Here is a 10,940-nt window from a genome sequence, read left to right as displayed (position 1 = left end):
AAACAGTACTCAAGTACTGAAGAGTCCAAAATTCCACCTTTTTAATTTTGTTAGAGCACCACATAGTGGATGAAGTGAATATGGCATTTAATACAACGTGTTTGCCATATTGCAATACACCACAAGAGGGTGCAATATAAAATATCTTCACACACTGGAAAACAACAAGTGAATTCATTAGCCCAAACTGTAGGAATACCTTATATTGTTTTTCTTTGCCAAATAATGCATGTTTATTACGCTACATCGCATACATCCATGATTTTTGACATCCATTCAAGTAAGCATAATGTAAAATGAGCTGATATGGTCCCTCAAAAAAACAGAGGATAACACTATGTTAGCACCCATTGACAGACAACGAAAGACATTCCACATCGAAAAACAAAGAAATTATGAAATAGCATCTGAAATCCCTGTCTTAAAATAAGTTATTTAATGCTAATGAATATTCCTGTATGAATAGTTGGAAAGGATCAGACTGCTTGTGATGTTTCCAGTCAGAGTTAGCATTAATAATTCATAATGATTGTCCACTGTCAGTCAATTCAAAATAACAACAAGAACAGGGTGGGGGAAAAATCCAAAACAAACCTAATATTACAGTTTTCACAGGTTCATCTGCTCCTAGGATGCCAGTGTTTATGAACCGCTGATCTGAACTGGTAGGCTTAAGGTTACCGGAAATATTCAAAGTTTTCTTACACTGCAATTCATCATGTAACAACAGATAACTTCTGAAAATACTTTTGAAATTGGACATTGATAGAAAATATTGTAAGGCTCATTATATCTTTCTAATGCATCGGTCGTTTCCACTACAAATCCATAAGGTACTTAAATAATAACCAATAATATCTATAAGCAGAAGTCATCAGCTTAGTTTTCGAAATGCCAAAGTATATAGCTGAAATGCATGACACTAAAAAAGGAAATGGTCTCTCTTCAGGCCTTTATTTTTCTGTAGATTTGTGTAATATTCTTTTAGAAGACTCATCTGAGAAAAGTCCTCTCACCTTATCAAAACGCTTACAAAAAATACCTAAACCACAAGTCCTGTCAAGTTAAAAAAAATATAAAATAAAAAGTGCACCAGAGTTCCTTTCATGTCTGAAGTGAGCTCACTTGAGAGTTATCCACAGTTTCATCTTCAACACCAGCAGCAAACCGAGAAAGAATGAGGTTTCAGAATTGCTACTGGTTCAGCGGTGAGAGGGAATTTCAGTCTGTAAATCTCAGCCAAAGAGCTGTTTTCAGAGTCAGTTCCTGTCTCAAATCTGAGTTCTCAATTTAAAAAAAAGGGATGTTTAGTCCTGTAAGACAGTAGAGGACTGTGCTGGCTATGTGGTGACACTGAGCATAGTTGAAAGAGTACCATGGAATTACTGCTGAGAGATGAAAGGTCCTCTAGAGAGGTGTAGTGGTTCAGGGCTCTTGATGATCTCACTGGTTGGCCGCAGTTTCTGGATGTTCTTCAGCGGCCCTCTTTTACCTATGGGTCACCTGGTTGTTGATCAGGCCAGGAAAGGTGTCTTCTGTCTCTGCACTAAAGGAGCCCCCTAAAGAGACACAGAATCAATGTGATGTTCAATATACAGCTATTCCAGGGTACTATACTATACAAACATTTGCATTATTTTACTTTACATCTTTTGAATTTGAATTTTGATTTTCAATGTTTTTGAACGAAAATCTCCAAGGCTGCATTTATTTGATAAAAATAAAAGTACAGTAAAAATACAGTAAAACCAGTAATGTTGTGAAATATTATTACAATTCAAAAGAACTCAGTTCTATTTGAATACATTTTAAAATGTAATTTATTCCTGTGATGGCAAAAGCTGAATTTTTAGCAGCCATTACCCCTGTCTTCAGTGTCACATTATCCAAATATGATTGATTTCTTATTATTATCAATGTTAAAGACAGCTGTGCTGCTTATTATATTGTTGTGCAAATTCCTTTGTGAACATTTTTTTGACATGTGGAAAGTTCAATACAACAGAAATTATTTGAAATAACAATCTTTTCTGGCATTAATAAAGCTTTTACAGTCACTTTTGATCAATTTAATGCATACTTCCAGATTAAAAGTATTTCTTAAAAAAAAAAAAACTACCAAAATATTAAAATAAAACAAAAAATAGAAGTTTCAAATAATAGCATTTGTATAATAAAATGTTTAAAATAGTATTTAAACACTTTCTGGCAGTTAAACCTTACAGGAAATATTCATAGTTAAGATGAGGGGACTAGTCACATCCAAAATGAATCCTGCATGTCGAAAAAGTAATTTTCATAACAAGACAATGAAGAGGCATAAGTCATAAATGTTTGTTTACCTATATGGCAATTATACATCCATATACGGTGACCATCATATCGACATCTGCATTTGACAATGTTATTGGTGTAATCCGACTCAGCAACCTCATAATTGGGGTTAATTACAATCTGTCAGAAAGAGTGAATACAGTCAGTAAAAACAATTAATCACAATGTCCATTTCCAAGAACCTGGGTAATACGATTCAAAAGAATTTCTTTGGTACTAAAATTACTACTACTTTGGAAATGTCATTATTACCTGGAATATGTAGTCTCCCGGTTTAACATCTGTAATGTCCACCCACTGGCAGTCAATATCATGTCTGTATGTATCCCAGCAGCCCACTGTGATCCCCTGCTCACCAAAGTTTGCACACTCGTACCTCTTTTCAATTCCTAATAAAGTTAACAATACAAAGGGCAAATCATCACACTATTGTAATGTAATACCAAATTCAATACCAAAAATACACAGTTAGAGTGAGGTGAAATTCTTTTCAGTTGTGAACTACAAAAACAGCCACATTCTTTCATACCTTCATCACATTCTGAGTCCTCCAGACAAAAGCTTGCTTTGTGTCCCTCTGCCACCTTGGTGCCATTGTTGCTAAGTAGGTCATAGTGGGTGAATACTTCCATGCTATGATAGTGCCTGTAACAGTAAAAAGAAAAATCTAACTACACGTTAAAATATATGCTACCGTTTTAAAAGTTTGAGGTAGGTAAGACTTTTTATCTTTTTGAATGAACTCTTTTATGCTCACAAAGGCTGCATTTATTTGATCAAAAATACAGTTAAAACGGTAAAACTGTGAATACAATTTTCAATAACTGTTTTCTATTTAAATACATTTTAAAATGTAATTCTGAATTTTCAGCAGCCTGATCCTAAAGAAATCATATTAATCATATGATTTCAGTTATCCGACCCCTCACCTGTGGCAGTCATGCCAAACCCAGGTCTCTCTGGAGGCTTTGGGTCTGAAGTCAGATTGTCCATTGTTGTGGATCTGGGAGGAGAACCGGAGGAGCCGGCGATAGGAGTTGGCTGGGGTGGAACTGAAAGTGGAGCCCAGGCAGTTCTCCTCATAGGCGCACTGTAACATGAACATAGGACGGTCCTCTAAGTATGTGGTCTGCTCCACCACCTGGGGGTTGAGCACTAGATCTGGGGCAGCTGCAGGGAACATAAAAAAAAACACTTAGCTGAAGTTTTAAAACAGATGTTGAACATTGTCAGTGCTTTTTAAAAATATTGGTTTATGCATGTTTCTTCATTGTTTTTAAGACATTCCATTAATGAAACAATACAATTCACATTTATTTGTATAGTGCTTTTCATGATGCAAATCGTTGCAAAGCAGCTTGACAGAAAATGAATGTTTCTACGTTGCATTTAGGAGTAGTTTATCAGTGGTCACTATGTCAAGGTGATGTCTATATGGCAGAAATGTACAGTAAAAATCATGCAGTTAGCTAATGAAATGTATACAATGTATACAACAACACAATATACATATTTAAAAACATTTGCATTTCGGTTCTTCCTTTAACAGCTCACAGATTAAAAATTTAAAACTAGCCTACACATTGACACCAAACGTTGCATCTTCAATTCATTTTGCAAAGTATCCCATACCAAAAACTTGTTTCCCTAATTTAGTTTGTACAAATGCTGAAAAGGTATATGTTCTTTGAACATAATCCTGTGTATAGTTTGTTAGTGTTAAAGGGGTCATATGATGCTGCTAAAAAGAACATTATTTTGGAAGACCAAACAAAGTAGTTTCGCTTTCACAACGAAGCACACAGTGTCTCCACGGCATGGCGGCAGCGGCAACAATACTACAGTGAGAATAAAAGTTACACCTTCTTTCTTTGCGTGAACATTTGGGCGGCGTTATGCAAATCTTCCCACATAGTGAGGTAGATATGTGGGGGCATGTTAGAACGAGCCGTTTTAGGTAGGCGTGGTTAACTCTTAACTTTTATAAAGAATATCTCTTTGGATTTGAGACTTTAGTCTTTGCAACTTTACAGATCTTCTTTATGCACCAAGAGCTTGTAACACTCCAAAGAGAAAGGAAAAATTGAAATCGCATCATATGACCCCTTTAATACAATGCAAACACACAACAGGCTTGAATGTTAATTGTAAAGTGACCAGTAGAGGTCAGTGTTTCTCCAGAAACAAATAAACTGTACTGTAGTAGAATCACTCTCCAAGTCGAGACATAAAAATTTATAGAAGTGAGTAACTGGATCTGAGTATTTGAATATGATGATGATAATCTTACTCTCAGAGCAGGAAACTCCAGCAGCAAAGCGTCCTCCACCTTTAGGGCAGCTGAGATATTCTCCATGGTGCAGACAGTGGGAGAGAGACATCTCTGTTCCTGCACACCTCACCCCACTCATTACCACTGAATCTGCATTCACTGCACCGGGCCAGTTCCATGTCTCCTATATAAACACATAATTACACCTCAGTACAAGTAATTCATCCAATCCACAGGGGAAATTAAAGGAAGTGCAGATACACCGAATATAAACACAGTGTTTATCATTAGACAGATTGTTACATCATTAAAGATGTACCCAGTAATTTTTACTCATTCAAAAATGTATGTTTAATTTTTTAACCACAAAGCACTTTTGAATTAACCTGTATACATATTCGCATGAGTAGATTCATATGACTCTATATATGATAAACATTTGACTCATAGCCCAGTAGAAGTTGTTTTATTTTAGATGGGGCGAGCAGATGTTTATGAGATGTATATAATACTTATGGATATAATACATATATATGTCAGTATAGTGTTGCTATTGTTAACTAAATCTAAAATTACAACTAATAAAAATTGTTTTCATTGACTGAAATAAGAAATAAAAAATATAAATATCATTTAAAAACTTCAACTTTAAAAACTGAAAATAATAATAAATGTTGCCTTGGCAACTAACTAAAATAAATAATTTTAAGTTGAAGAACTAAAGGTACTAAAACTGAAGTAAAATAAGAAAAAAATAAAGGCACACAGCAAAATGACAAAAACTAAAATTAAAATGAAAACTTAAAATCTAAAAATAAAAGGTAATTCAAAACAAATACTCAGTAATTAATCTGTTACTGGTAATTTTTCGTAAATGAAGCTGATTGTGAATATCATTATCCAATGCTTTTTCATGAAATTACATTCACGTCACTAGGCGTCGTTATAAGACTGGCAAGCAGAAAAAAATGCATGCACTGAATGTACCCTTAAGAAGGAACAGATGTTAAAAAACAAAACTGAGGGAAAAAATCAACAGAGGAAGAGAAATCACTAAGAGTAAAACGGAATACAACCACAAGATGGCGCTATTGCATGTCACCCTATCAAAACCTAAGGGACTTCTTTGTTCTAATGGAGAAAAGTCCTTAGCACCCTAGCCCTAGCTTAGCAAATCAGTGGAAAATTCAAAACGCTAAATAGCACCCACAGGATAGTTAAACTCAATATCCAGGGTGACAAAATATTATCTTTGATATTATATTTTACATGAAATTACTTACTTTGCACTAATTCTGAGTATGGGTCACCATACTTGGCCACATGTCACCACTTTTTTCACTTCACTTACACTTTCAAGTCGTGAGCCTATCCGTTTTCTATCAAACTATTTCATTTTTTAAAAGAAACACAAACACAGTCTATATTGTTTAACCATTTCCAGTCATGAATCACTTAACAACAGCAACAGTAACATCTTCACAAGCAAACCTCTCATTCTTTTTCCAACCCTGCGGCAGTCAACGTTTCGTTCTTGCTTATCATCTATTTAAGATCCATTTGATGAAGAGACATAATTTCCTCTTGGAACAGAGAGTCTCTAACTCTCTTAAATGCTTCCCAGGTGTAACTATTTATCTTTAACACTGTCAAACCAGAAGGGAAAAATGGTTTCTCTTGGCAACCGTAAACACAGACATCTATAACTGTCAGAAAGCATGTATTTAAGAAGGTTAATCTGAGGAAAACAGACATGTCTTAAACAGCTGGTTGTTCTACTAATTACCGTTGTTCTCTATCAGAACCATCATTTTCACAAGCCGAGCTGTGCATAATGGATCAAAGCAACGTGAAAACACAGCATACTCTAACAGAACTGGGATTCATTTCAGACTTCAGAGATACAAGTACATACGTTTCCTTGCAGTAACTCATTTGTCCCAGGCTGTAAAAAGAAAGAATTTCATCTTGGACACAGTACAAGTCAGTAGAGAGAGTTCACTGCTGGGAGAAACACTGAAAAACTGTTTCTTTATGGACATATTTGACAAACAGAATCAGGGGATATTCTTTAGAAGGTACACCGGTCGGCTCTGTTTATAAAATCCCATCTGTGAATTGACAGATGCAATGTCATTAGACTAGACAACGTGCCTCAGGAATGGAACGCTGCGATTTCTTATTTACAACCAACAGGAACAGTTAATGTGCACGAAAGGAATCACGTTGACACAAGACGATCAATAAAGGCCTGAAACATTCCAGAAGTGATATGATCTGGTTTTGGTAAAGCTACTTAAGTAGAGATCTCTCAAGCTTTTGCTTATTCAGAAATCACAGTAGGGCGTCACTGAAAAACCTTCAGCCCACACAGAGTTTTGATTTCACTAACAGCAGTCTTCCACCATCCCTGCTTTTAAAAAAAGAGCTGAATAGTAGTGTGGAGTTGGAATACCATGAAGGGCCAACATCCAATTTACTAAAATCAAGGGATGATCTGGTAAGAGGGACAGACATGCCTTACTGTAACCCAGAGTTAATCCCTAATGTGAGACGTAAATGTCCATTTCTGATGAGGTTTTGAGAGTACACATACCTGGAAAGCATGGCTTGCGAAGCCCAGGCCCAGCTGTCTGCAGAACACCATGGCCTCCATAGTGCCCCAGCCTTCACCGCACACAGTCCCCCACACCAGAGAACCGTTGCGCTCCATTAGAACCTCCACACGGCCTTCAAAGTGGTTACGACCTCCACTCAAACGCAGCTGCAATAACGAAGAGCACAGTGGCTATGTTATGCTATGAGAGTAAAAATGCATTTCAATATTCAGTCATTTAAAGGTACCTCAGACGCAGTTCTTACCCTCCGTTGGAAGCCCATGGCAGGAACATTGCACCTGACGCCTGCGTCTTCCTCATGACTGCAGCCTTCAGAATCTTTGTCCATATTGAAGGGGCACTCAGTGACAGACTTCTCAAATCCAGAACATTTAACTTCATTCATATGTACAGGGCCCATTCCTGGAAAATACATGTTTTCATACAGAGACACACCCATAAATAGTCATAAACACAAATTTATTCATAATAACTTTCTGAAGCTCAAACAGTAAAGCATGTTTAAAGGTATGACAAGAATCATAAAAACCTAAAACAAACATGAAACCATGCAATTTGTCAAAACCAAACACCTTTAACTGACAGCATGGTGGGGTGGGACTACTACAAAATAATGTATTAATGCATTAATGTATTAATTATTTAGGCCAGGGGTCTGAAAACCCCTAAACATGATGATCATATAAATATAAAACATATTCATAATATATGAAGTCATCTATATATTTTCAAGAACCATTTGTGTGAGAAAAATTGTGCACTTATACATACAGGAATGTGACAATATGTTAATACAATATGGAATCATAAAATCGAATTTTCACTGATTTTTTACAAATAAGAGGTCATTGTGCTATAAAAACATACTTTAATTTTCAAAACTCAAAATGACTTGTTTTCTACACAGCAAATTACTGAGTAATAAAAACCTAGTGTTGGGCAGCTAGTGATAAAATCTGGTGTTGATTTACAAATATTAAATGCTTTATCACTTGTTTAGTGATAATGCACAGTGTTTCCTTTGGGTGTTCACATATAATCAACATCTGCGCATGTGCAGAGCATTTTCGATCTCCCCGCCCATCCTACGCGCTCTCCTTTATGGATTTGCCTGCACAACGGTTACAAGGTATAGTATTAATTTATCAACCTGTGATTTTATTTATTAATGTGTATCATCACTAAAGCAAATTGTATTTGTTTTATATTATACTGTTTGTGTGAAAAATAACTTATTATTTGCCTCATTTTACCCAAACATTGACACGGTCAAAGTAAGTTATGATTATTTCTAATTTATCACAAGATTAATACACAAAGTCAACATTGCATACTCTTCTTTAATTAAGTAATAAAATAAGTATTAAATTATCATAATATCGATAATCAGTAACGTATATGGTTGACTTGACTCTGTCAGCATTTTTTACCTCAGTTTAATTTCGCGCGCTTTTGATCCGCCGTTCAGTCTTGAGTTTACCATTTCACGGGTAACGTTAAACTAAGATGTAAAAAATCGTAGGTCCATATTAAAGGATGTTTTAACGTTTAGAAAATGACAAGACTGACACGGTAAATTTATTCCACCACCCCCCACCCCGTAGGACAGCACCATGTCTGAAAGTGAAGCGGTGAGAAGTTACTAATTTCGTTAATGGAGGACGATGGAGATAGACGCAAGTTCATTACCATTGTGCTCATTTTAATTGTTGTGTTAAATAATGTAGCAGTTTAAGCATTTTCTGTGTTATACCAAGATTATGCGAAATTTTGAAACTGACATGATTTGGATAGTTAAACTTAGTTTATTTGTCATTTGGTGAAAGTATCTTTTATAGGGTTCCCAACATTTATAATTCCGTTTATATCTTTCATTCCGTAACTACGGGTTTAATTCTGGTGTTTTGAAATGTCATGCAAACCAGAAAGCAGACGTTAATCGAATGAATTGCTCTTGAAATAATATTTTCTTGTGTGGCGTCCCCGCTAATGGATTTAGCCGAGCACCCACAGAAACGCACGAGATACGTCATTGGCGGCCTACTGATCGGCCTTTGACATCTCGAGATCGACATCTAGCATCGTTCTTGTGGTACTTTGATAACATTTGCTGATCAGTCTGTACAGCGCTCCAAAAAGTCGAAAAACATTTCTTCTTGAGAAACGCAAAAACGTGCTCGAGCACTAAGTACGGGAGGGAAGCGCTGCATCAGCCGACAGATAGCAACTCAAGACCGGGTAAACCGGTTTGTTTCTCCCGCTGAGGCATTTTTTGTCTCGTTTTGTATTAGTATTAGTTAAGCATACGTGCATTAGTTGGCCTGACGTGAGGGATTTTTTCTGTACTTAGTTCTAGCTTTATATGTGTGGTATTGTAAATCTGTAACAGTATTTAGTGCTTATGTGTGAATATGAAGTTTGAGTTGTTTTGACAATTGACATAGGCATGTGGTAATTCTTACTGTAATATGTGTGTTGGTATTAAACATAATCTATAGTAAAACACAAAGTGACCTTATTATATTGAGTCTGTAAGGAATGTTTCTTTGTTTGATGCACATATATCCTATGGTGCTGACTCATTTTTCTACATAGTTGCAAAAAATGAACTTGTTTGAAAGATTTATGTGATTATTTAGCCTATTTATAAAGAAATAGTATATTTTATCAGAATGAATGTCTATTTTTAAACCAGACAGTGTTTAACATTGATGATTTTAAGGATGCATGTTAAATTGTTGTTGTATTTTAAATTTAAAGATGTTATTGCACTGCATGTTTACTTGTTAAAAGACTGAGTCAACTTCTATTGAAAATGCCCATGCAGATTATTTGACAAAGCATCTCAACATGTATAGTGAACAAGGACAACTTAAGGAATGTTTCTTTGTTTGATGCACAGATATCCTATGGTGCTGACTCCTTTTTCTACATAGTTACAAAAAAAATGAACTTGTTTGAAACTCAGTAGAGATTTATAAAGTAATATGTATCATAATGAATGTGTATTTTCATACCAAACAGTATTAAGATGCATTGGAGACTAGCAGAGCTGTTTTATTCTATTGTATGCTTGATATATTAAAATTTCAATAAATGTTTAAATAAATTCATAATCACTTGGTTTTTGAAAAATATTTATAGTTTTATTTTTTAAATTTAATCTGCATTACCATTTTAAATATTTACAAAATTCACATTAAATAAATACACTGGGTGTGTGGAATTAATCACCATAAAGTGTTAAATGTGTACACTTGCGAGTAATAATTTCTCAACACCTTGAGTGATTAAAATGAAACACTAACACAGTGTTTGTATAATAAACACTTTTGTCAGTGTTGTTTTAACACTAGCAAAGATGGACCTGTATGTTCACCCGAAAAGTAATAATTTTAACACCCATGGTGACAAATCTCCCAACATATTTTTGCTGTGCACTAATAGTAAAAACATAAAAGAGTTCATCATGTAATGCTTGTTTCATATGCAAAAATGTTACCCAAGCCTATAAAGTAGTTCATGAACCCTTTAAAAACGGGCTTTTAAATTACTTATATTTATATTGTATTAAAGCTAAAAAAAATATGTAAATATTATCTGAAAACATCTGTAATGTCAAAACTGAATAGTGATGTCAAAACTGAAGAGTAGCTCTAATGCCACGTAAAAAAAAAAAATCTATATGGAAAAATAATCTAAATGTTATATATATA

At 35.0% G+C, this 10,940-nt stretch overlaps 1 protein-coding gene across 3 annotated transcripts in view; it reads right to left on the bottom strand.

Moving 5' to 3' along the window:
* Positions 1–205: 205 nt before the first annotated feature.
* The window catches only part of LOC107673422 (lysyl oxidase homolog 2B), a 29,332-nt gene continuing 18,597 nt past the window's right edge, over positions 206–10,940 (bottom strand). For all 3 annotated transcript variants that reach the window (XM_016467012.1, XM_016467011.1, XM_016467013.1), the window contains 8 exons: positions 7,469–7,626; positions 7,203–7,370; positions 4,625–4,790; positions 3,264–3,504; positions 2,864–2,979; positions 2,587–2,723; positions 2,343–2,454; positions 206–1,559 (listed from right to left, as the gene is read on the bottom strand). In XM_016467012.1, coding sequence (XP_016322498.1) covers positions 1,489–1,559; positions 2,343–2,454; positions 2,587–2,723; positions 2,864–2,979; positions 3,264–3,504; positions 4,625–4,790; positions 7,203–7,370; positions 7,469–7,626 — 1,169 coding nt within the window. In that variant the 3' untranslated portion in view covers positions 206–1,488. The remainder of the gene's footprint in view (positions 1,560–2,342; positions 2,455–2,586; positions 2,724–2,863; positions 2,980–3,263; positions 3,505–4,624; positions 4,791–7,202; positions 7,371–7,468; positions 7,627–10,940) is intronic.

Source organism: Sinocyclocheilus anshuiensis, unplaced genomic scaffold (genome assembly GCF_001515605.1).
Source record: "Sinocyclocheilus anshuiensis isolate Anshui unplaced genomic scaffold, SAMN03320099.WGS_v1.1 scaffold508, whole genome shotgun sequence".
Taxonomy (NCBI): domain Eukaryota; kingdom Metazoa; phylum Chordata; class Actinopteri; order Cypriniformes; family Cyprinidae; genus Sinocyclocheilus; species Sinocyclocheilus anshuiensis.
The sequence above is the reverse complement of the archived record's forward strand: the minus strand, read 5'-3'. Positions and strand labels throughout refer to the sequence as shown.